We start from the raw sequence: 27,408 nt of genomic DNA on the forward strand, positions 1-27,408 counted from the left end.
CCTGGTCTGGCCTACATGTGACTCCAGACCCACAGCAATGTGGTTGACTCTTACACGCCCTCTGAAATGGCCTAGCAAGCCACTCAGTTGCACCTAACCGCTACGAAGTCAGTAAAAAGGAATGAAACCGGACGGACCACCCAGTATCAGCCTAGGCACCGGAAACGACTACAGCAAACCCAGCCCTGTCAACCCTGCAAAGTCCTCCTTACTAATATCTGGGGGCTTGTGCCAAAGTTGGGAGAGCTGTCTCACAGACTAGTCAAGCAACAGCCTGACATAGTCATACTCACGGAATTATACCTTCCTTCCACCACCGACGCACAGTACACAACAGTGTGTACCATCTACAAGATGCACTGCAGCAACACACCAAGGCTCCTTAGACAGCACCTTCCAAACCCGTGACCTCTACCAACTAGAAGGACAAGGGCAGCAAATGCATGGGAACACCACCACCTGCAAGTTTCCCTCCAAGTCAAACACCATCCTGTCTTGGAACTATATTGCCATTCCTTCACTATCGCTGGGTCAAAATCCTGGAACTCCCTTCCTAACAGCACCGTGGGTGTACCTACCTCACATGGACTGCAGCGGTTTAAGAAGGCAGCTCACAACCACCTTCTCAAGGGCAATTAGGGATGGGCAATAAATGGTGGCCTAGCCACCGACGCCCACATCCCATGAATTAAAAAAATTGGAGAATAAATATTTTAATCAGAACTTACTGCCTATAGACTTTCTCTTTTAAGCAACGATAACTTGCATTGCAATATGGTACATCATAATTGCGGACATGCAGTTCCATTTGTTACAAGGCATGTCTTTTAGTTTATTGTCCTCAATTACAACCTGCAGCATCACTGCAAGGAAATTACTGTGTTCAGTTCAACCTACTATAAGTTGAGGATCTCTACGGGTTTGGATGGTGTCTGCCACTGATCAGAGAGAAGCTAATCCCCTCATCCCACCTGCTGTATGCAAGACTTGGAAGGACCGAGGGTGCTTCAAACAGGGATAAAATATCAGGTCATTCTTAGGGGCTAAATTGCAAGTTGAATGTTAACAGCACATTACGCTGCAATACACCGCACTTGTAACAATAGTGTTAAAGCTACAGAGCGAAGTGTCAGCTGTGGCTCAGTTGGTAGTACTCTTGTACACAGAACCTTGTGACTCAGATGCAAGTTCCACTCCAGGAGCACACAAATCAAAGCCAATACTCCAGTTCAGTACTGAGGGAGTGCTGCACTGCTGGAGGTTCTGTCTTTCGATGAGACATTAAACCGAGATCCCATCTGTCCACTCAGGCGGGTATATAAAAGATCCCACGGCATTATTTTGAAGAAAAGCAGAGGAGTTATCCCCAGTACCCTGGCCAATAGATATCCTTCAATCAATATAACAAAATACAGATTATGTGGTCATTATCACATTGCTGTTTGTGGGAGCTTGAGGGACCAGCATTAAGGCTGTTATTATATTATTAGACCTGGAAAAACTCCCCTTTGGGGTCCCGTACTGGATTTTATGGGCTGACTTATTGATTCACTGTTACTCACTGTGTAGCCAACAGGTGTCTCCAGTGATGCACTCGGTTTCTGCTGACAGCTAATGTGGTAGAAGGTGAAGAGCAGGTGATGGTTATCCGTCAGGTTTGCTGGGACCTTCATTTTTATTTCCTCATAAAACTCCGGCGATCTGCAAAGGTCACACATTGTGTCTGATTTAAATCTGACACTGGTGGCAGGGCTCTCCAGTCAGTGTGCACATGCAATTACTGTTCCCTCACCACTTTCAATTCACCACTTTGAAAAATCTTCTTTCCCCACTGCTCCTTAAAAAGGAGATTCTTAACTCCGCTATTAGCTTAATGGGTAAACGCAATCATCTGTGTGGCTCAGTGCCACATTGAGCTCTGTATGGCACTCAGCTACATAGAAGCTGCCAATACTGATTGTTACCCAGTGACTCTTGCTCAGACATGTTCGTGTGTGGTCAATGTTTTAAGGCCTGGAATGGGCTCAGCTCTGGTGCACTTGATGGCCAAATAGCCTGCTAACACTCACTAATACTTAAGGAATGAGCATTTGGCCCTTGGAAACATACCCCAAGTAAGGAGGTGGCTGCACCTTCAGGAAAAAATGGAATAACTTTTAAAAAAAAGCATGTTCCACCTTGAATTTTTATTTTAAGTTATTCCCTGTAGAGTGCAAACCTGATCAGAGACACCAGCAGTGGCAGCAGAGGATAAAACAGAGCGCAGGAGAACAGCGTAGGCCTGATTGGAAGCACCAGCAGTGGTGGCAGAGGATAAAGACAGCATGCGGGGCAACAGTGCGAACCTGATCAGAGCCAACAGCAGCGGCAGCTAAGGATAAAGAGAGAGACAGCGCGTGCAGTAGAACAGCATGGACCTGACTGGTGTATTTTCAAAAAAAGCAAGGAGTGACATCAGAGGACAGCAGGAAGGTGATTGGTTGGTGAGTATAAGGTTTTACTTTGAAACTAGGGTTGTGGTTTAAACTAGGACCAGGAAGCTAAATTTATAGCTGAACTAGTTAAACTAATTAGTAAAATTTCAATTGGGGCAAGTATAACAGTAAGAACTATTTATGACAGATGCCAGGTAGAAAATACTATTGAGAACTAGGCTGAATATAGAAGGTCCAGAGGGGAAGTGATAAAGCAAATAAGAGAAGCAAACAGAGAGCATGAAACGAGGCGGGTAGCGAACATTAAAGGAAATCCCAAAGTTTTTTTATAGGTATATAAATAGTAGAACGGTGGTAAAAGGAGGAGTGGGGCCGATTAGGGACCAGAAAAGGGACTTACACATGGCGGCAGAGGGTATAGCTGAGGTATTAAATGAATACTTTGCACCTGCCTTTACCAGGGAAGAAGATGCAACCCAGGCAATGTTGAAAGAGAAGGTAAGTCAGATACTAGAAGGGTTTAATATTGATAAAGAGGAAGTACTAGATAGGTGTCCGTACTTAAAATGGATAGATCACCAGGACCAGATGAGATGCATCCAAAGATACTGAGGGAAGTGAGGGTGGAAATCGCAGAGGCACTGGCTATAATTTTTCAGTCTTCCTTAGACTCGGGAGTGGTGCCAGAGGACTGAAGAATTGCAAACGTTACAGTCTTGTTCAAAAAAGGGTGTAAAGATAAGCCCAGCAACTATAGGCCAGTCAGTTTAACTTCAGTGATAAGAAAATTTCTAGAAAAAATAATTCGGGACAAAATCAATAGTCATATGGACAAATGCAAATAAATTAAGGAAAGCCAGCATGGATTAGTGGTTAATGGATATTTTTTGGGCTGGAGGAAGGTTTGTGGTGGTGTTCCCTAGGTATCAGTCCTGGGCTTTAATAATAGGAGCATAGAGTACAGGAGCAAGGAAGTTATGTTGAACTTGTATAAGGCACTAGTTCAGCCTCAGCTGGAGTATTGTGCCCAGTTCTGGGTGCCAGACTTTAGGAAAGGTGTGAGGGCATTGGAGAGAGTACAGAAAAGATTCATGAGAATGGTTCCAGGGATGAGGATTTTCAGTTACGAAGACTGATTGGAGAAATTAGGACTGTTTTCCTTGAAGAGAAGGCTGATTTAAGAAAGGACATACTGGCATTGGAGGCAATTCAAAAGAGATTCACTAGGCTGATTTCTGGGATGAAAGAGTAGACTTATCAAGAACGGCTAAATAGATTTGGCCTTTACTCATTAGAGTTTAGAAGAATGAGCGGTGATCTTATTGAAGCATACAAGATTCTGCGGGGGATTGACAGGGTAGATGTTGAGAAGACGTTTCCACTAGTGGGGGAATCTCGAACTAGGGGACATAGTTACAGAATAAGGGGACACTCATTTAAAACTGAGATGAGAAGGAATTTCTTCTCTCAGAGGGTAGTGAATGTCTAGAATTCTCTACCCCAGAAAGTTGTGGAGGCGAGATCACTGAAAATATTTAAAGAGGAGGTAAGTAGACTTTTGAAAGATCGGGGAGTTGAGGGCTATGACGAGCTGGCACGAAAGAGGGGTTGAGGTCTGCGGCAGATCAGCCATGATCTTATTGAATGGCCAGGCAGGCTTGAGGGGCCGAATGGCCTATTCCTACTCCTATTTCTTAAGTTCTTATGAAAGGTGATTTGATAGAGGTATTAAAAATTATGAGGGGTCTAGACAGAAAGAAACTGTTGCCGCTCTTGAAAGGATCGACAACAAGAGGGCATAGGTTTAAAGTATTTGGTGAGAGAAGCAAAGGTGACATGAGGAAACATTTTTTCACGCAGCAAGTGGTTAAGGTCTGGAATGCGCTGCCTGAGAACATGATGGAGGCAGGTTCAATTGAAGCATTCAAAAGGGAATTAGACATTCATATGAAAAGGAAGAATGTGCAGGGTTACGAAGAGAAGGCAGGGGAATGGAACTGAGGGAACTGCTCTTTCAGAAAGCCAGTGCGGACACGATGGGCTGAAAGGCCTCCTTCTGCACATTAACGATTCTGTGAATTAGTAGTGACAGTATTAGCACAGAGGCAGTTTAGGAGCCAGAAATAGTTTATACAAGGTATTAACTAGATTCTAAAAGTGGGAATTAGAGATGTTTTTTCTTAGATCATGGATGGGCAAAGAAGACCTTTGCTTGCAATTCCTGCGCCATGTAGGAACTTCAGAACACTTCATGTGTCTTGGAAAACCACATGTGTAGGAAGGGTCTCCAGCTGCTTGAGTTCGAACTCAGGATTTCCATGCTTGAGGGGCAGCTGCAGTCACTGTGAAGCATCAGGGAGCAGGAGAATTTCCTGGATCATGCATTCCAGGAGGTGGTCACCCCACAAGCAGTCAGAGTTTAGGATTGTAGATGGGTGGCCATCCGGAAGAGTAGAAAGAGGCAAGAGTTGCAGGAGACTTCGGGGTGTGTGCTACTCTGAAACTGGTATTCAGATTCGGAGACTGCTGGGTGCGATGACACGTTGAAGGAGTTCACTCCAGACCAAGGCACCAATGCGCAAGGGACTACACAGGAGGGTACAGCAAAGAGCAGAAATGCAGTTGTTATAGGAGATTCCACTGATAGAGGAAAGGACAAGCATTTCTGTAACTGTCATCATGAGTCCCCCATGGTGTGTTGCCTCCCTGATGCCAGGGTAAAGGACATCACAGAGAGGGTGCAGAATATTCTGCAGGGGGAGAGGAGTAAGCCAGAAGTTGTGGTGCATGATTATACTAACAATATAAAGAGAGCAGGTACTGAGGTCAGATTTTCAGGAGCTAGGGAGCAAGTTAAAAAGTAGAACCTCGAAGACAGTAATCTCTGGATTACTCCCAGTGCCATGCGCTAGCGAGAGTAGAAATAGGAAGATAGGGAGGAGCAATGTGTGGCTTGAGGCATGGTGCAGAAGGGCTTCAGATTCTTGAGAGATTGGGACCAGTTCTGGGGCAGGTGGCACCTATTCAAAAGGGACGGATTACACCTCAATAGGGCTGGGACCAATATCCTCGCGGGGAGCTTCGTTAGTGTGACAGGGGAGATTTAAACTAAATTGTCAGGGAATGGGCACCAGCATATAGAAGTAGAAAAGAGGAATAAGGTGCATAAAGGATTGAGTGCTAAATAGTATTAGAGAAGGAAGTAGTACCATATTAGATAGGAGCAGACCAAGAAGGGCTATAAAGAATACAAAAACAGGTTTACAATGCACATATGTAAACGCACGAAGTGTGATGAGTAAGGTTGGTGAGCTACAAGCTCAAGTAGCCGTGTGGGAATATGATGTAGTGGCAATAACAGAAAAGTGGTTTAAAAATAGTGAGAACTGGGCGCTTAATATTCAAGGATACGAAGTGTTCAGAAAAGATAGGGAAGAAAAAAAGGGAGGTCGCATGGCAGTACTGATTAGGGAAGACATTGTAGTATTGGAAAAGAAGGATGTCCTTGAAGGAGCAAGGACAGAATCTATTTGGTTACAGTTGAGAAGCAAAAAGGGTATGATCATATTACTGGGGGTATTCTATAGTCCTCCAAATAGTGAGAGAGAGAGAGAGAGAGAGAGAGATAGGAGAGAAAATCTGCAGGGATATCACAGAGATGTATGTGCAAGAACTATAGAGTGATGATATACCCAAACGTCGATGTGATAATGTTAGACGAAAGGGTAGGAGGGGGAGGAATTTCTGAAATGAGTTCATGAGAACTTCTTTGACTGGTATGTTCTCGGTTCAATTAGGAAGGAGATATTACTGGATCTGGTGCTGGGGAAATGAGGTGGGCCAAGTGTCTGTGGGGGAACATTTGGGTAAGAGTGATCATTGTGTCATAAGATTTAGATGAGTAATGGAGAAGAGCAAGGAACAATCTAAAGTAGAAATTCCAAATTGGAAGAGGGCTAACTTCAATGAGATAGCCAGGGTAAAATGGAACCAAAGATTGATAGGAAAAACTGCAGTGACACAATGGGCGATTTTTTAAGGAGGAGATGTTTCAGGTACAGGCTAGGTACATTCCAACAAGAGCGAAAGGTAAGGAAGGCAGGGCTCTTTGGATGGCGAAGGAGATAGAGAATATGATGAAACAAAAAAAAGGATGTATGATGCATGTTGGGAGAATTCTTCAAGTGAGAATCAGGCCAAATACAATAAGTTGAGAGGGGAACTGAAGAGGAAAATAAGACTGGCAAAGAGAGAATATGAGAATAGAATGGAAGGTAACATAAAAGCAAATCCAAAAATCTTCTACTGGCATGTAAATAGTAAGCGGGTAGTAAGTGGTGTGGTGAGTCCTATTAGGGATAAAGTGGGTGATAAAATTACAGAATCATAGAAAGTTTACGGCTCAGAAACAGGCCACTTGGCCCATCGAGTCTGCGCCGGCTGAAAAAAGAGCCACCCAGCCTAATCCCAGTTTCCAGCATTTGGTCCGTAGCCCTGCAGGTTATGTCTCTTGAGGTGCATATCCAGACATCTTTTAAATGAATTGAGGGTTTCTGCCTCTACTACCCTTACAGGCAATGAGTTCCAGACCCCTACCACCCTCTGGATGAAAATACATTTCCTCATCTTTCCTCCAATCTTTCGATCAATCACTTTAAATCTATGTTCCCTAGTCACTGATCTCTCCACGGTAAATAGGCCCTTTCCATCCACTCTATCCAGGCCCCTCACAATATTGTGCATCTCAATCAAATCTCCTCTCAGTCTCCTCTGTTCCAAGGAGAACAACCCCAGCCTATCCAATCTTTGCCCATAGCGACATTTTTCCAGTCCTGGCAACATCCTCGTAAATCTCCTCTGTACCCTCTCCAGTGCAATTACATCCTTTCTGTAATGAGGTGACCAGAACTGCACACTGTACTCAAGTTGTAGCCTAATGATTTATACAGTACCAGCATAACCCCCCGCGCTTATATTCTATATCTCGGCTAATAAAGGAAAGGATTCCATATGCCTTCTGAATCATCTCATCAACCTGTCCTGCTACCTTCAGGTATCTGTGGACATTCACTCAAAGGTCCCTCACTTCCTCTCACCTCTCAGCATTCACCCATTTATTGTGTATTCCTTTGCCTTGTTTGACCTCCCCAAATGCATCATCTCACATTTCTCTGAAATGAACACCATTTGCCACTTTTCTGCCCACTTGAACAATCCACTGATATCTTCCTGCAGTCTACAGCTATCCTCGTTATCAACCACATGGCTAATTTGCGTGTCGTCTGCAAACTTCTTGATTATGCCCCCTACATTTACGTCCAATTCGTTAATATATACCACAAAAAGCAGAGCACCTAGTACTGATCCCTGCAGAACGTCACCGGAAACAGTCTTTCAGTTGCAAAAACACCACTCAACAATTATCCTTTGTTTCCTGCCACTGAGCCAATTTTGTATCCAAAATGTATTGCTACATTCCCCTGGATCCCATGGGCTTTTTTTTTTAAACTAGCCTGCCAGACCCTGTCAAACGTCTTGCTAAAATCCATGTAAACCACATCAACTGCACTACCCTTCATCAATCCTCCTTGATACTTCCTCAAAAATTGAATCAAGTCAGTCAGACATTAGCTTCCCTTAACAGATTCATGCTGACTATCTTTGATTAATCCATGCTTTTCTAAGTGACAGTTTATCCTGTCTCTCAGAATTGATTCTAATAATTTGCCCACTACTGAGGTTAGACTGACTGGCCTGTAATTATTCGGTCTATCCCTTGCTCCCTTTTTAAAAAAAGGGAACAACATTGGCAGTCCTCCAATCCTCCAGCACCACACCTATATCCAGTGAGAATTGGAAAATGATGGTCAGACCTTCCACTATTTTCTCCCTGGTTTCCTTTAACAGCCTAGGGTACATTTCATCTGCCCCTGGTGATGTATCCACTTTCAAAGATTCTAATCCCCTCAATACTTTCTCTCTATGTTTATCACATCCAGTACTTCACACTTCTCCTCCTCCTCCTCCTCCTCAACTACAATACTGCACCATTCCCCTCTTTTGTGAAGACAGCTGCAAAGTATTCATTAAGAACCATACCAACATTTCCGCCCGACACATAGGTTACCTTTTTGTCTTTTAGGGGCCCTACTCTTTCCTTAGTTATCTACTTACTCTTAATGAATTGATAAAATATCTTTGAGTTCACCTTGATTTTGCTTACCAGTATTCTTTCATGCCTCTCTGTTTTCCTAATTTTTTTTTTTGATTTCACCCCTCTACTTTCTATACTCCTCTCAGCTTTTTGTAGTATTGAGGTCTACATGTCGGACATAAGCTTTCCTTTTATGCCTTATCTTACCCTGTAAGCTCCTTGACCTCCTCTAGATTTTGTTATTTCTTTGTGGTAGCATGTTTACTCCGAACCCCTTAAATCTCCCCTTTGAATGCCTCCCATTGCTCTGACACTGATTTACCTTCCAGTAGCTGTTTCTAGTCCACTTTCGCTAAATCACTCCTCAGCTTAATAAAATTGGCTTTGCCCCAATTGAGAACTCTAACTCCTGTTCTATCCTTGTCCTTTTCCATAATTATGTTAAAGCTAACTGAACTATGATCACCACCACCAAAATGCTTGCCCACTGCCACTCCTTCCACCTGCCCAGCTTAATTTCCTAAAACTAGGTCCAAAACTGCACCCCCTCTCTTGTTGGACTTGCTACATACTGGCCAAAAAAGTTCTAATTGCACCTCAAGAATTCTGCTGCCTGAATTCTTTTCACACTAAAACTAGTTAAAAATCCCTATTACTGCTCTATTGTTTTTGCACTTCTCAGAAATTTGCCTACATATTTGCTCTTTTAAATCCCTCTGACTATATAGTACACTCCAAGCAGTGTGATTGCCTCTTTTTGGTTCCTTTGCTCAATTCATGTGGCTTCATTTGATCATCCTTCTAACATATTATCCCTCCTCACAGCTGTAGTTGTTTCTTTGACCAAAACTGCCACTCCACCTCCTTTTTTATCCCCCTCTCTATGATGTCTGAAAACCCTACAACCAGGAACACTGAGCTGCCATTCCTGTTCCTCCTTAACCCATTTTACTGTAATAGCTAAGATATCATATTGCCACATATTTATCGGTGCTCTCAGCTCGTCTGCTTTATTGAAGTAGATACCCTCGAGTACCTCCAAACTCTTTTTTTAAAATCTTCTAACCTTTGTTTCCTCTGCCTTCCAGACTTATCCGATAATGTTTTGCCTTCCATTTTCATTTCTGCCCAGTGTAGCTGAGCCACCCATGGTGTCATGGCCTTGGCTTTGGCTGCACTCCCCGGATGGACCATCACTTTTCTCAGTATTCAGAACTGAACATCTGTTGGAGAGTGAGACACTCTCAGGGGTCTCCTGCACTACCTGTCTGTTTCTTCATGACTGTCTGGCAGTTACCCATTCCCTCGCTCCCTGCATACTCTTAAGTTGCGGGATGACCACATCTATAAATGCGCTATCCACGAAGCTCTTATCCTTGCGGATGCACTGCAGTGTCACTAGCTGCTGCTCAAGTTCCGCAACCCAGAGCTCAAGCTGCTGCAACTGATGACACTTCCTGGACATATGGTTATCCAGGACCCGAGAAGAGTCCTGGAGTTCCCACATGGCACAGGAACTGCACTCCAGAGACTGGAGCAGCCCTGCCATTCCTCTATCTATTAGATAATAAACCTTGATACTACAAGTAACCCCAACAGCTGCTAATACTAATGAGCTTTCAATAGTAATAAACCTTAACAGTAATAATAACCTTACTACTGCTAATACTAAACTTTACCAATACTAATCTATCTTAGCACTATTAATATACCCTCCCACTACTAAAACTACCAATATTAAATATCAATACTAACATATGTTTAGAGGCGCAGGGCAAACCTCGAATACTTAATGAGTACTTTAAGGAAAAGGATGCTGACAAAATATTGGTAATAGCAGAAATAGTAAAGGTAATGGATGGGATGAAAATTGAGGAAATGGATGAGATGAAAATTTATAGCAAGTTTATACTGGAAAGGTTGGCTATGCTTAGAGTGCATAAGTCACCTGGTCTAGATGGCTTGCATCCCAGGTTGCTCAAGGAAGTGGGAATGGAGATATCAGAAGGGCTTGCCATAATCTTCTAATCTTCCCTGGACACTGGAGAGGTGCCAGAGGATTGGAGAGTAGCAAATGTAACACGCTTATTCAAGTAAGGGTGTAAGGTCTTTCCTTGTAACTACAGGCTGGTCAGTTTAACATCAATGCTGGGTAAGGTTTTAGAAACAATAATCAGGGAAAATCAACAGGCACTTGGCGGGGTTTGAGCCAGCATGGATTTGTAAAAGGCAGATGGTACGTGATTAATCTAACTGATGAAAGGAAAGCAAAAATAAATGCTGTCTGTATGGATTTTAAGAAAGCGTTTGACAACGTACCACATAAAAGACTGGTTAACAAAATTGAGTCACGTGGATAGGAGGGTAAGTGTCAGCTTGGATAAAAAAAATTGGCTTAAGAACAGAAAACAGCAAGTCATGGTAAATGGTTGTTTTTTGGACAGGAGGATGGTAGACAGTGGTGTTCCCCAAGGTTCAGTGCTCAGACCACTGCCTTTTTTAAATATATAAATGACTTGGATATTGGAACACAGAGTAAAATTTCTAAATGTGCTAATGATACCAACTTGGAGGTATGGAAGACAGTGAGGATGATACCAATCAACTGCAACAGGACTTAGATAGGCTAGCAGAATGGACAGACAAGTGACAGATGGAATTTAATACAGAGAAGTGTGAGGTGATGCATTCTGGCAGAAGGGATAGGGAGAGGCAATATAGACTTAATGGCACAGTTGTGAAGAATGTACAGGGGCAGAGAGGCCTGGGGGTTCATGTGCATAGATCTGGGATGATGGCAGGATATATTGAGAGAGTGGTTAGCAAAGCATATGGGATTTTGGGCTTCAGAAATAGAGGTATTGAGTACAAAAGCAGGGAAGTTATGCTGAACTTTATAAAGCTCTTGTTAGGCCCCAACTGGAGTATTGTGTCCAGTTCTGGTCACCATGCTTTAGGAAGGATGTGAGGATCCTTGAGAGGATGCAGAGGAGATTTACCAGAATGTTCCAGGGATGAGGGATTTTAGCTACAAGGTTAGGTTGGAGAAATTGGTGTTCTCCCTAGAGCAAAGAAGAGGAGAGCTTTGATAAAGCTGTACAAGATTATGACAGGTTCAAATCAGGGACAAAAAGCTGTTCCCATTAGCTAATGGTACAAGGACTGGGGGACGCAGATTTAAGATTTTGGGCAAGAGATGCAGGGGGGGATGTATAGAACATTTCTACGCAGCGAGTGGTAATGACCTGGAACTCGCTGCCTATGAGGGTGGTGGAAGTGGAGATGATGAATTACTTCAAAAGGAAACTGGATGGGCACTTGAGCGAAATAAATTCGCAGGGCTACAGAGATGCAGCAGGGGAATGGGACTGATTGGATTGTTCTAGAGAGCCAGCATGGACTTGATGAGCCAAATGGCCTCCTTCTATGCCTTGATGATGCTTATGACATGAGTCTCACCACTACCCTATCCGTCCCTTATTTTCTTCAGGCATTCTTTGACACTGTTTATTTATCACTTAACCCTCTTGAAGCAAGCCCACTGATTAGCAGTAGAATAAAGACACACAGAATAATAATGGACAGTAGACAGTGACCCTTGAGCAGCTGATAACTGAGCTCTGAGATTAGACTGGAGCCGTGAAATCACTTTCTACAGTCAGACTTTATGTCAAAGTGCAGGTGGTGCCGTTAGGATTTATTGTTTCAACTTCTGGTTCTGTACCTGTCAGCTGAAGGTAGCAGGCCACATTTCATGCTTGTAGCTTTTATCAATGTGATTCAGTTTTCACATCAGTGTTAGCACTCCAATGGTTGACAAAGGCTTGGCGGGCTGCTGTTTTACAGGATTACAGACAATTGACAGCTTGTAGCATTGCACAGATTAAAGGTGTTTGTTTGTGTGGTGTGGGAACACACAACATGCAGTGTCATTCTCAGTTCCCATATCTCAGCTGCACTAAGCACACAGAGCCTTTCAGTGCAGAAAAAAACTGAAGGCAAAATGGCACTGGCAAAAGCCAAATGCAGGTTGGCAGCAGGGTGCAGGTGAGCTATGCAGGGAGAATACAGACAATGGGTTTGAATTTGTACAGAAGTAATCGACAATCCATTGCATGCAAACAGCAGAACCAGTACTGGGATGATTATTACACGGCGGTGCAGCATAACAAATAGGTACAAAAAATGTTTGCATGGTCTCTGAGGTTCTGGTTCTGGTCTTTGATAACTCACTTGTTGTGGTACACCACAGCAGAGTACGCCTCTCTTGAAAAATCAGCACAGCTGGACTTCCCAAAGATAACCTGCATTTACATGGAAGAAACAAATCATTAAAGACAGAGCTGGGTGAAAGTAGTACTCCAACTGATGCACATCATATTACAGAATTTAAGCTACTCAGAGTTCAAATGGCAAGTTGTGAAATTGAATCAGGTAATTTGTGGGTTAGGTTCTGAAAAAAACTAATAAACGCTGCTGATTGTCAGACGACCAAGTGGATGCAAAGCTGGAGGAGGTTACAGAGATAGGTTGGGTGGTAAGGGCTTGGAGGGACTTAAAAACAGGGATGAGTATTTTAACTGTAATGCACTGGGGCATTTGAAGCCAAATGTAGAACAGCGAAGATAGGAATGATGGGTAAGCAAGACTTAGCATGGAAGAGGTTTTTGACTGGTTGGGAATTCATGGAGAATGAAGGATGGGTGGCCAGCGAGGATAGAAAGGGGTCAAATGAGACCTTTGAGAAGGAGTTACTTCAATGGTTCTGAAAGCAAGAGGGGTGGTGCCGGAGCAACTGGAGCTATTGACAATATTGGCATACTGGCAAGTGTTGGGGCAGGAAAGATAATTAACTGGTCAGGAATTAGGTAGGGAAGGAACAGAAGTAGGACTTGGAAAAGATGAGCTTCGAGAGCAGAGAGAGAGAAAAACTACAGCAAGTGTGGTAGACTAAGTAGGCACTGCGTTCCTACTGTTGATCACTACAGAGGACAGGACTGGGCTCAGTTGTGAGGCCTGCCATGGACTAATGCGATGACAACACTCTCTACCTCAGCTTATGCTTATAAACCAAGAGGTACAGTGCTGCTGGTGACCACTGAACTGTAGCCCAGTTAAAAGTCAGCACCCTCAGCAGGAAAGAGTAATATGGAAGGAACAAACCCTGAGATGTACAAAAAACACAGATTAGAGTGCAGACAGCTCTCCAAGATGCACATGCCCATTAAGCTCTTAGTGAATCATTTATTTCCACTATATATGATGAGTGATCTGTTAAGTGGACACATTTGCTGTCTCACCCACACAGCCATCTACAATCCAGTACCTTGTGAGAGTAAGTAGCTACTAAAAGATGCTGCAATTGCCTCAACTATCAATTTGTGCGTGTTGCAATATATTTTGGTACTACAGTAGGCACAATGTGTACTTCCTCTATTGTTCAAAAATGCACAAATAGAGCAGAAAATCAATTCTAGTACGCTCAGATTCAAGAAGTGTCAGACTAGAATCTGTGAAAGGAACTTACTGACTCACAATGGATGTGGGAGATTTTGACTTAGTGTTTGATTTAAAAGGAAAATTCTTTCCCCAAGCCACACTTAAATCTCCATAAAATGCAACCCATTCCAACCGAACATTTGTTCCCATTATCTGGGAAAGCTCTTGCACTAAACAGCATACAAAAGATGATCTCTCTCACTTCTGGCTTCCAATACCTCTCCCCATCACAAACATGTTGCCTTTATTTTTTTGATATTACTAACTTTATTGCTCCTCGAAGCGTTCCCCATCTTCTTCTGAGCTGTAGATACCCCATTCCACACATTCCTTCTCCCGATCTTCAAATCGTGACTTTACTGCACTGCCCTGTACGCATTATTTCACAGTAACTCAAAGCTCTGGGGAAGTACTGAGGGATCATGGCATTATTGGAACTGCACTGTCCTTTAGATGAGACATTAAACCGAAGCCCATCTTCCCAGTTGTGGTGAACACTGAAAATTCCAGGACACTATTCTAAAGGTAGGGATTTCTTGCTGCGTCCTGGACAAGATCCGTCCCTCAACTAAGACTAACAAAATCATATTCAAATAGTCATTTGGTAGTACAAAACTTGAGAATTTCTGAAAAGAGAGACATGTTGTCAAAGCTTTTCGTCTTGCACTCATCAGGACAATACGCAAGAATAACCAACGTAAGGGAAAACAACAACTTATACAGCATGAGAAGAGAGTGCTGATTGGTTGGCAAGTGAACTCTGATTGGTCAAGGCATTGCCCTGAGGAATGAACCAGCGAACGGCTGTCACTTATTTTGTTCAGCTGAAATAAGCAGAATGCGTATATATGTGTCAATACACCTGTTGGGATTCTTACAGTTCCACATGCTATAAGATTGGCCTTATCGGCAATCTCATAAATTAGGCCCGAGCCATTTGCTCACCATGCAAGCTTAATGGTGAAAGAAGGCGAATCAAAGACATCCTGCGTGACAATGGCTACCCTGATCAGATTATTTCTCGCTGTATATCGCAAAAACTTATGAACGGGCTTAAGGCCGTCATTTTAGGCGCTGAAAAGTTCCCAGTCTACCTCAAATTACCCTTGAAGGGTAATGTACCCCCAAAGAAATTTGAGCAACAGGTAAAGCTAGCTGTTTCACGCTGCTACTATGCAGTAGCAACACGTGTGGGGTTTCGCCACTAACAGAATGCTGCTGTCAAGCCAAAAAGACATCCTGCCTATCACAAATGAGTAATGTAATACATATTTCAATGCCAGCGTGATGCTAGGTATATATACTGTATGTCCCAAAGATTGGCGGATCTTATCAAACAACATGTCCCTTCCGCTGTTCGCAACAGGCAAAGTACAGGCCGTACCCAACCAGCCTGTGCTTGCAAAACTCAAAACACAGTGTCCAATTTTAATGTAATTCCGCAATTGGACACAGTGTGATAAGAATTTGGACGGCACAGTGGCGCAGTGTTTAGCACCGCAGCCTCACAGCTCCAGGGACCCGGGTTCAATTCTGGGTACTGCCTGTGTGGAGTTTGCAAGTTCTCCCTGTGACTGCGTGGGTTTTCCCCGGGTGCTCCGGTTTCCTCTCACCGCCAAAGACTTGTAGGTGATAGGTAAATTGGCCATTGTAAATTGCCCCTAGTGTAGATAGGGAATATGGGATTACTGTAGGGTTAGTATAAATGGGTGGTTCTTGGTCGGCACAGACTCGGTGGGCCGAAGGGCCTGTTTCAGTGCTGTATCTCTAATAAAAACAAAATTACACTGACAACCAATTTAAGATTGTCAGTAGGGCTCGCAGTGTGGCGCACTTGCGCGTACTGGAAGCTACATATTATTAATACACAGGGCTCTGTTCTTTGCAGACAGAAAGAACATGTACACACATTGCGCCTATTTCATCTGAACAAAATAAGTGACAGCCATTCGCCGGTTCATTCCTCAGGGCAATGCCTTGAACAGAGTCAAACTGCCTGCTTTAAATTTCAAACATAGCTTGGCAGTTAACTGTCAGTCACCGGAAAGTGATGCATTCTCCACGGCAACGCCTCTACCAGAGTTCACTTTCCAACCAATCAGCACTCTCTTCTCATGCAGTATAAGTTATTGTTTTCCCTTACATTATTCTTGCGTATTGTCCTAATGAGTGTAAGACGAAAAGCTTTGACAACATGTTTATTTTCAGCAATTCTCAAAATCATATTCATTGCTCATTCATTATCTTACTACCTGTGGCACCTTGCTGTGTGCAAAATGGCTGCTGCTTTGGACAGTATAACAATCACCGCACTTCCAACTTAATGAATTGCACATAAAGCAGTCTGGGAGATTTGAGAGATCAGGCAATAAAGAAATGCAAGCTTTTTTTCCTTCTTTCTCCAAGAGTCTTTCAGCTTTTAGCACCCAACCTTGATATCAATTGCTGATTTACCTCACATTATCTCTGCTCTCTGTTATGAGCCCTTCACTTGGGGTCCATCATAAATAAGAACTGCATACCTTTCTGTGATACATACATTACCAGGGTATGGCATTAGTGTACAGTTCAGGAAGAAAGCTGCTAAGACTCCTGCATTAATGCAAGACATTTCTCACCGGCATGGCACTGTTGGGGTCCTCTCCTGCCATGAACTGGACTTTCACTGTAATATTCCGCACAGAACCCTGACGGCTGCTGAAGTTCAAACTCTGTGGGTAGACATATAGCAGATTCCTAAAAGAAATAACAAGAGTGATCAGCGCAGTCAATACGCATTCAAAATATAGCCAGGAGACAGAATCATAGTGACTGGCTGCCCTTGTGTACTAACTTCACTGTACTATGAATTTATCCACCTATCACAGCAAGTGTAAACTCTCATTTTCCAAGATAGGGGAATCAGGAGACACCTATGAGAGTTATCTGAAGCATGGAAGCAAGACTTAATCTGAAAAGCAGAGAATGAAGAAACACCAAAAATGTAACAGGCACCTCAACCAAAGGTTTTGTTGACTGCTATCTGGCTATCAAGTGAATCACTCACATGGGCACAGTGTTCTGGAGACATGAGTTCAAATCCCAAAATTGCAGCTGGAACAATTTAAATTCAATTAATTAATAAATCTGGAATTAAATGCTAGTCTCATTGATAATGATCAAGAAACTATCGGATTGTCATAAAAACCCATCTGGTTCGCCAATGTCCTTCGGAACAGGAAATCTACTATCCTTACCTGGTCTGACTTACATATGATCCAGAACCACACCACGTGGTTGACTCTTAACTGTCCTCTGAAATGGCCTAGCAAGCCACTCAGTAAAATGCGGCCATTAGGAAGGGGTAATAAATGCTGACCTTGCCGGTGATGCTCAAATCCCATGAACGAATGAAAAAACACAAGTACCACTTACAATCATGAAATTTGGCTTTACCTGACTTCTCAGATCAGAAACCCACAAGGATGAGTATTGAATATACTGAAGTGGAGGTGAACAGCATTGACAAATGACAGGATAGATATTTTTCTGTGAAGGTCATTGTGGGAGAATGAGAGATAGAGGAGTGCATGCTATTTCCTGAAGGTTGGGTCTGGCTCGATACACTGCCATGGTATCTTCTGGTTCTGTACATTCCTGTGGCTGTAATGCTGTAAGAATTTTGGCAGTAACATAAAGGCCTGACACATTCACTACCACACTAAAGCTATGCCAGCTCCCTTCCCTTCAGGCACTTGGTTACATCCCCTCAATCAGGGGCATGACAGGTTCAACTATCCTTTGTCCAACTATCAGAATCATTTGCAGTGATCTACTGAAGAGAAAGACGAGAGGAAAAATAAATTAAGCAAGTCATTTTACTAAGTGGATCACAAACAATACAAAACTAAAATGAGCCAAACATTAACTCCATTACAGTAAATTCCAATAAAAAAACAGCCATTTCCCTGTGACTTGAAACCATTTTTTTTAAGCTGCCTTTGCTGCTTCCCATTTCTCGCCTTGCCTCAAGGCTTCCCCTGCCCGGACCCTGAACTCACATCATTCTAGTTTCTCTACTCTTTGTCCTCATGCCCTCTCCCAGCCCATCTTGTCCATGAGACCCACCCTTGAATCCACTTCCACTAAACTGCTGATTGTCCGACTTCCCTTACTGGCCCCAATGCGAGCTTAAAAAAAATAAATTCGCTCTCAAATGTTGCACCCTCCTCTTCCAAAACTGCTATCAGCACCTTCTTAGCAAAAAAACCCACCTTCAACCCTTCTGTTCTTGCCAATTATCACTCCATCTCCAATCTTCCTTTCTTCTTAAAGTTGTGAAGGGTATCCCACATGATTGTGACCGAGGTCCCTCCTCGTCTTCTGCTGCTTTGACATAATCAACTCCAGCAATGGCTTCTCTTTCTGACCATACACCACAGTCCACCAAGGATCTGTCTTTGGTCCTTTCCTCATTTACACATTTCCCTTTGATTACACCATCCCAAGTCATGAGTCAGCTTCCAAGGTACGCTGATGACACTCAGCTCTACCTCCGAACCACCTCTTTTTATCCTGCCACTGCCTGTGTCGGCATACATACTGCTCCTCCAATATAAACTCTTGGAACAGCTGCAATCCTCCAGCTGAAATCTGGGAAGACCAAAGCCAAAAGTGTAAAATCAGATGCCTAATCATCCAATAGGGCAGGTGATGCGAGTACACACACCTCACACTAGAGATATGCCATCCAGGATATCGATGAAGGCCCTAGTATAGGCGGAGAGCCCGCACCTACAATGCATATTGGGCGTTAGGTCCTTATTTGCACGCAGAGGGCCCACGCCTGTTTGAGGACCCCTTCCCGAAATTGGACTGCCCTGAATGCAGCCAGCAGCATCTATTTAATAAGTGTGCACCAAAATCTTTTGTCAGTTTGCTAGAAATTCCTCTTAATGTTGCTGAAATTAAACATTAATGTAGCACAATTAAAAATATATTTTAGTTGCATAGATGAAACTGCAAGCTAAGTGCTGGAAACAGCAAGGCAATAATGAGTATTGGCAACAATAAGCAATAATGAGTATTGGCAACAATAAAGGCATAAATCAATCAGAATCGTATTACCAGGAAGAATAATAGAAGGGCTGAGATTGTGTTTGAAGGTGTCACTCTAACTCATTCTTGAGACGTGACTAGGCACACAGCAGCAAAGATTCAGTTTGGCACTTCTGGTCATTGTGGAAACCCCACATGACTAACACCCTGGCAGCCACCGATGTCCTCTGTATAAAATGTGTTCACCAGATTGGTCACGTTGGCTCCCTGCCCACTGTCCAGCTTCTTGTTCTGACAGGTGGGAGAACACTGCCTTACCTCAGCTCCAAAAAAATGCCTTTATTAATCACTCTCCCTGATGAAACTATGCATAGCACTCATGAAGCAACTGCACTGTGGAAATTAGTGTCAAACCATACCATACTGTTCAAGTATTTCTTTGTCACAGTCATGCTCCAAGAATGAATTACACCCTCAAACACAATCTCATCTCTTCTATTATTCTTCCCAATCGGAAAATTCTATTTGAATTATGTCATAGGAACAGGAGGAGGCCATTTAGCCCCTTGAGCCTGTTCCACCTTTCAATGAGATCATGTATGAACTGTGACCTAACTCCATATACCTGCCTTTGCCCCATACCCCTTAATTTCTTTGGAGAACAAAAATCTATCACTTCAGAATTTAAATTAACAATTGATCTAGCATCAATTGCTGTTTGTGGGAGAGAGTTTCAAACTTCTTTCACTCTTTGCGTGTAGATGTATTTCTTAATTTCACTCCTGGAAAGGTCTGGCTTTAATTTTAAGCCCTAGTCCTAGACTCCCCAACCAGTGGAAATAGTTTCTCCCCATCTACCCTATCTGTTCCCCTTAATACTTTGAAAACTTTAATCAAATCACCCCTTAACCTTCTAAGTTCTAAGGAATACAACCTTAGTTTGTGTAATCTCGCCTCGTAATTTAACCAGAGTCCAGGTATCATTCTTGTAAATCTTTGCAGCACTCCCTCCAAGGTCAATATATCCTTCCTAAGGTGTGGTGCCCATAACTGATCACAGTCCTCCAGGTCTTTATTTAGCTGAAGCATGGCTTCTACCCCTTTGTATTCTAGTCCTCTAGATATAAAGGCCAGCAATCCATTAGCCTTTGTGATTATAGCTACTGATGGCGCTTTAATGATCTACGTACCTGAACCCCCCAGTGTCTTTGGACCTCCACTGTTTTAGCTTTTCTCCATTTAGAAACTACCCTGTTCTACCCTTTTTGGGTTCAAAGTGGATGACCTCACATTTGCCTACATTGAAATCCACTTGCCACAGTTTAGTGCATTCACTTAATCTATCAATATGCTTGGTAATTTTATGCTTCCATCTACATGGTTTACAATGCCACCTAGCTGTTTGATTGGCAAATTCAGATACATGGCTTTCTATCCCATTACCTAACTCATTAATAAATAAAGTAAATAGTTCAGGCCCCAACACAGATCCTTGTGGGACACCACTTATCACATCCTGTCAATTTGAGGGCTTGCCTATTATCCCAATTTTCTGTCTCCTGCCACTCAGCCAATTTCTTAACCAGGTCAACAATTTGCATTCAATTCCATGGGCTTCAATCACAGAATTGTTACAGTGCAGAAGGAGGTCATTCAGCCCATCGTGTGCACTCCGACTCTCCAAATGAGCAATTTACCTAATGTCATTCCTCCGTCTTCTCCCCGTAACCCTGCACGTTCTTCCTTTTCAGATAACAGTCTAATTCCCTTTTGAATGCCTTGATTGAATTTGCCTCCACCTCCTGTGCCGATTTAATGTTGCATAGATTTGAAAAAGTGCTTACTTTGCTCTCATTCATTTATGGGATGTGGGTGTCACTGGCAAAGCTAACAATTATTACCCATCCCTTAATTGCCCTTTAGAAGGTGAAGGTGGGGCACCTTCTTGAACCACTGCAGTCCATATGCTGTAGGAACACCCACAGTGCTGCTAGGGAGGGAGTTCCAGGATTTTGAACCAGCACTGATGTTAAACTATCTGGCCTGCAGTTGCCAGGACTGTCCTTACATCCTTTCTTGAATAAGGATGTCACATTTGCCACCCTCCAATGGCTCCTCCCCATATCCAGGTAAGATTGGAAGATTATGTACGCCTTTCCGCGAACCATCCCCACTTCCTTTAGCAATCTGGGATACAAGCCATCTGGACCAAGTGATTTATCTATCCTAAGCATAGCCAGTCTTTTTAGTACCTCCCCCATTGCCTCTACTCACTGCTTCTACTGATATTTTGTCAGCCTCCATTTCCTTACTGAACACTGATACAAAGGACTGATTAAGTATATTAGCCTTGCCCTGTGCCTCTAAGCATATATTATCCTCTCTGTCCTGAATAGGCCCAACTCCTGTTCAATCTATATAAAGGTTAAAATCAAAGCAAAACACAGAGGATGCTGGAAATCTGAAATAAAAGCAGAAAGTGCTGGAAGTACTCATCAGGTCTGGCAGCATTTGTGGAGAGAGAAACAGAGTTAACGTTTCAGGTTGATGACCTGAACAGAGTTCCGACGAAAGGTCATCGACCTGAAACGGTAGCCGGGATTTTACCCTAGGCAGACGGAAGTCGTCCACCGACAGAAAAGTCAGCGGTAAACCCGCTTCCGCCTGGCCTGGGGATCCGACCTGTATTCTGTGGGTCCCCGGGCTTTAATTAGTCTGAGGTGGGACTTCTACCCGCTTGAGGTAGGAAGTCCCGCCTAATAGAGCTGCTGGCCAATCAGCGGGCCAGCAGTGCCACTGGGAGTGGTGGCCACTGGTAGGACTGCACCCAGCATCGCGATGATGATGTCGGGGAACCCTGGAAAGCAGGTAAGTTTTTGTTGTCTCTTTGGGGTGATCGGTTGGGCCTCGGCGAGGCAAGGGTGGTCTTGCCAGGCGTAAATTCCGTGAGGAGGTGGGCAAAGGCCTTTAAGTGGCCACTTAAGAGCCTTGATCAGCCGAGGGCAGGCTGGCCATTTTCCGCCGCTGTCACCCTGTATAAAGTGGCAGCGGGTCGGGAAGGGCCCCTGGAGTCTCCCGCTCCAATTTATGCCAAGCCCCCGCCACCATCCTGCTCTTCGGGGGAGCGTAAAATTCAGCCTGTTAACTCTGTTTCTCTCTCCACAGATGCTGCCAGACCTGCTGAGTACTTCCAGCATTTTCAGTTTTTATTTATGAAAGTTAAAATAGCCTCTAAACCTCTCTGTTTTTGCTACATGCTTTTCTGATCTCTACCACTTCACAGCTGCTACTGGGAGGTGGGGGGGGGGTGCATATACAACTCCGACTATAGTCTTGATCCCTTTTCTATTTCTTAATTCTACCCAGAAAGATTCCACTGCATGCTTACCTCTCACTCCATCCTCTCTTATTGTTGGCGTAATTTCATCCTTAATCACTACAGCTACCCCTCCCCTTGTCGTTATTCTTAGCACTACTAGTTATTTCCTTGATGTTTTAAGCTATTAATTTGCAGTTTCATGTATGCAACAGAAATTTTTCTTCTAAAACTGTGGTTCTACATTCAAATTTCATTTCAGCTACATTAAGACAAGAGGGGGTGAAAATTTGGGTCCACACTTATTAAATAGAAATATTTTATTCCAGTTCTGACGAAAGGTCATTGACCTGAAACATCAACTCTGTTTTCCTCCCCAAGAAAATCTTCCATAATGCATAATGATTAAATGTATGAGAGGACGCTCCCTTTACAACAAACATTCTTCCCGACTCCGTTGCATCTGTTCGAACAATGCAACCTATTATACTAGCGCTTCCGATATGTCTGCCTTTTTTCTCAACCGAGGATTCCCCCCACCGTGGTCGACAGGGCCCTCAACCGCATCCACTCTATTTCATGCACTTCTGCTCTCATCTCTTCCCCTCTCTCCCAGAACAATGATAGGGCTCCCCTTGTCCTCACTTTTGCTCCACCAACATCCACATCACCTCTGTCATTTCTGCCACCTTCAGCCACCGCTAAACACATCTTCCCCGCCCCTTTCAGCATTCCAAAAAGGCAGTTTCCTCCGTGACGCCCCTCAGTAAACTCACCCTGCATCTCCTCTCTTTCCTACCATACCTTTCCATGTAAGCACAAGAGATCCAACACCTGCCCTTTTACCTCCTCCCTTCTCACTGTCCAAAGCCCCAAACACTCCTTCCAAGTAAAACAGCAATTGACTTGCACTTCTTTCAATTTAGTATACTGTATTTGCTGCTCACGATGTGTTCTCTTCTACACTGGGGAAATTAAACACAGACTGGGTGACTGCTTTGCGGAAGACCTCTGTTCAGTCCACAGACAAGACTCTGAGCTCCCAGTCACCTGACATTTTCATTCTCTACCTCGCTCCCACTCTGATCTTTCTGTCCTTGACAAGCTGTAGTGTTCCAATGAAGCTCAATGCAAGCTCAAGGAGCAGCACCTCATTTTTTGACAGGGCACTTTAAAGCCTTCTGGACTCAACAATGAATTTAAAAATTTTAGATCATAATCTCTGCCCTATTTTGTTCCTTATATTTTTGCTCGTTTGGTCTTTTTTCTCATTTCTTTAATTACTTTACTTTGTGTTTGGACAGCAGCTATCCTGCCATTCACACCTCCTCCAAACACATCTTTTGATTCTTTACTTGTCCCATTACCACTCTTTTTGGCCTTGCACCAAAATGACGTTTTGTCATTTAATCTCTCCTGCCCTCCACCCTATCACAGACCTGTGCTTTTGTTCTTCTTCCCACCCTCCCCACATTCACTTGTTCAAAACCTATTTCATTTCTAACTATATTCAGTTCTAATGAAAGGTCACAGATCTGAAACGTTAACTCTGTTTCTCTCTCAACAGATGCTGCCAGACCTGCTGAGTATTTCCAGCATTTTCTGTTTTTAATTTCAGATTTCCTGTGTCCACAATATTTTGTTTTTGACATTAAGTAATGCTGGAACCTTTGGAGTAGTCATATTTAGTGCTTTTAAGTTTACATATTAAGGGCAGCTTTGTTCAATTTTGAAAGATATATTTTTGATTTCCTTTATTCCCGATTGAACTGCAAAGGATATTAGCAGAATATTTCAAGAAGCCACACTAAGGGAGTGTTCTTTAGCACAAAGCATCTGAGTAAAAGCTTCAAAACATTGCACGGAAAAACGGAAGAAACTGTCGGCACACAGAAAATGCCATTTATAGATTTGCAGTGTGAGTGAGCAGATTCAAAAGCTTCACCACATGACCATTAATATCACACAGCTAATCCTAAATCCCCTGCATTGTGTTATGGAAGAACCTGTAAGCATAGATATAATCAAACTAATCTCTTAAAATGTAAAATCCTAGGGACTTTCTGCTAATACAGACCCTTTAATTTATTCCCTTTGAAAAAATATTCTATAATGAATAAGGATTAAATGAATGAGAGAATTCTTCCTTTAAAACAAACATTCTCAGTATATTAGTATCCATCACTTGACATATATTTAACCCCATTGGGATTAGAGGGTTAACTTCACACAATAATAGTATTTACTAGAGTGAAAAAGCTAATACCTCTCGCCAATTATCTTAGGGGTTACTTTGGATTTTTTACTGCTGCATATTGGAGCAGGAACAATTACAGCAGACCTGGCAACTACTTTCAACTCTAGATAAATGCACAGAGACAAGCCTGTATTGCATCTGCTCCAACAGCTGCCATTGCTCACAGTGTCTGAAGGACTCCAATATGATCTGTACTGTACCCAAAACAAACAACACTCTCTGGGCATTACATTAACCTAGATTCACACATCTGTGGAGGAGGTCTATTAAAAAACACAGAAAAGATGCAGTTCATTGGAGATTACTGGAATATATGTCAATACACACACACAAGCTTGTCCGGAGAATCCTTGGCATCAAGTGGCAGTACCGTATCTCCAACGCAGAAGTACTCGAGGCAACAAACATCCCCAGCATGTGCGCCCTACTGAGCCAGTGGCACTTGAGATGGCTTGGCCACGTGAGCCACATGGAAGATGACAGGATCCCCAAGGACGTATTGTACAGTATGCTCGTCACTGGTATCAGACCCACTGGCCGTCCATGTCTCCGCTTTAAAGACATTTGCAAACACGACATGAACTCCTGCTACGTTGACAAGAAGTCGTGGGAGTCAGTTGCCAGCGATCGCCAGAGCTGGTGGACAGCTATAAAGGCAAGGCTGAAGAGAGGCGAGTCGAAGCGACTCAGCAGTTGGCAGGAAAAGAGACATAAGTGTAAGGAGAGAGCCAACTGTGTAACAGCCCCGACAACCAACTTCACCTGCAGCGCCTGTGGAAGAGTGTGTCACTCTAGAATTGGCCTTTATGGCCATTCCAGGCACTGCTCCACAAACCACTGACCACCTCCAGGCGCTCACTCATTGTCTCTCGAGACAAGGAGGCCAAAAAGGAAAGGACGCACACACACACAGACTTTAGGTAGAACAGTAATTAATCAGAATTGAGATGTTAAACTTGCTGCTTGTTCTAATATTTCTGTTTTTATACTTTTGATGAAGTTTTGAGATACCATCTGCATACTGTGACTTCTCTAACCCACAGAAATGTGCCAGTCTTTTACAGCACTCTCAGAAACAGTCACTGCATATCCTGTTGTGCTCTTGCTCTATTTTAAACCAAAAATAAATACATCAGATCAGCATTTGCTAGTGATACTTTTCTTAAAACAGGTTTTCAAATCATAATCGAACAATAACAACGGTGTGTGTTGTTAACACACCATTAATGTGTAAATTGGCCAGCAAGTCTAGCGTCTTAAAAGTTAAGGCACGAGTTGCGAATCTCCAGAAAGTGATTTACATTATTTCACCATTTGCTTTGCACAAACTGCATTTGACCCTTAGCCTCCTTGCTATTTTTAAGAACTTGCTGGATTTGCACTTTAATTGTCCATTAAACTCACCACAAAAAGTTATGTCTGGTAATTAGCAGTGTAAGTACCCTTTTAACAACATGATTATTGTTAAAGCAATGCCAATCAACCTCTCCAGCCCAGAAAAGGGCACAATTCAAACTGTGGAGTCTCATCCCTTCAGGTGACAAATTCTTAGTGATGTTAAAAACGTCTAATTTTAATTTTCTTTATCCAATCTTTCTTCTCTCTATTTCTCTTTCTGTACCTGATTTGGTTCAAGTTCATCTCATTTCCTTCTCAGTCTCACAATGCAGTCTCCTCTACATTGGGGAGACCAAACGTAGATTGGGTGCCCGCTTTGCGGAACACCTCCACTCAGTCCGAAAGCATAACCCCGAGCTTCCAGTTGCTGACCATTTCAACACACTCCCCTGCTCTCATGCCCACATCTCTGTCCTGGGATTGCTGCACTGTTGCAGCGAACATCAACGCAAATTCAAGGAACAGCACCTCATTTACCGATTAGGCACACTACAGCCTGCCGGACTGAACATTGAGTTCAAAAATTTCAGAGCATGACGGGCCCCCCTTTTTATTTTTAGTTATTTTTTCTTTATTTGTTTATTTTAGTTTGTTGAGTTTGTTTCTACTGTGCTTACCCATTGTTTTTTTTCATGTTTGTGCTTGTGGCCGGGGCTGTTCATTTTACTGTCAATTAACACCCTCTCTGTACTAACGCTTTGTCTTTCAGCACACCATTAACATACCGTTTGCCTTTGCTCCATGACCTTCTGGTCAGTTATTCTCTGTGACCTTGTCCGATCAACACCTTCTCTTTTGTTATCTCTTGCCCCACCCCTGCTTTACTTGCTTAAAACCTTTTACATTTTTAATATCTATCAGTTCTGAAGATGGGTCACTGACCTGAAACGTTAACTCTGCTTCTCTCTCCACAGATGCTGCCAGACCTGCTGAGAATTTCCAGCATTTCTTGTTTTTATTTCAGACTTCCAGCATCTGCAGTATTTTGCTTTTATCCTTCTCAGTCTTTCCTGTTTTTTTCACAATCCTTAAATCTCATTAATTGAGATAGACTGTTGGTCCCGCCATTTACTGAGATCCCAGATGTCCCATTGCCTTCACCGCACTACCAGCTTGTACTTTAAGCAAATTATGGTGCAAAGATCTTTTCAACTGTCGGGTGACGAAGAAAATAATTCTAACAAGCGGCAAGTTGCCCTGCTCCAGCAAGATCTGGCCCATTAGCTTTCTAAGCTCTCTATGGGTACAATGAAGTCCAGTGCCCACACAGAGATTGAGTACTTTCAGGAAACATCAGTTTGAGATGTTCAAA

General features: G+C 43.1%; 1 protein-coding gene across 6 annotated transcripts in view; it reads right to left on the reverse strand.

Moving 5' to 3' along the window:
* LOC137355680 (dedicator of cytokinesis protein 7-like) overlaps nt 1-27,408 on the reverse strand; it is a 158,298-nt gene that overhangs the window by 71,587 nt on the left and 59,303 nt on the right. For all 6 annotated transcript variants that reach the window (XM_068021107.1, XM_068021106.1, XM_068021105.1 and 3 more), the window contains exons 15-17: nt 16,707-16,824; nt 12,823-12,893; nt 1,563-1,701 (exon numbers count right to left, since the gene is read on the reverse strand). In XM_068021107.1, coding sequence (XP_067877208.1) covers nt 1,563-1,701; nt 12,823-12,893; nt 16,707-16,824 — 328 coding nt within the window. The remainder of the gene's footprint in view (nt 1-1,562; nt 1,702-12,822; nt 12,894-16,706; nt 16,825-27,408) is intronic.

The sequence above is a fragment of the Heterodontus francisci genome, chromosome 43 (genome assembly GCF_036365525.1).
Source record: "Heterodontus francisci isolate sHetFra1 chromosome 43, sHetFra1.hap1, whole genome shotgun sequence".
In the NCBI taxonomy this organism is placed as follows: domain Eukaryota; kingdom Metazoa; phylum Chordata; class Chondrichthyes; order Heterodontiformes; family Heterodontidae; genus Heterodontus; species Heterodontus francisci.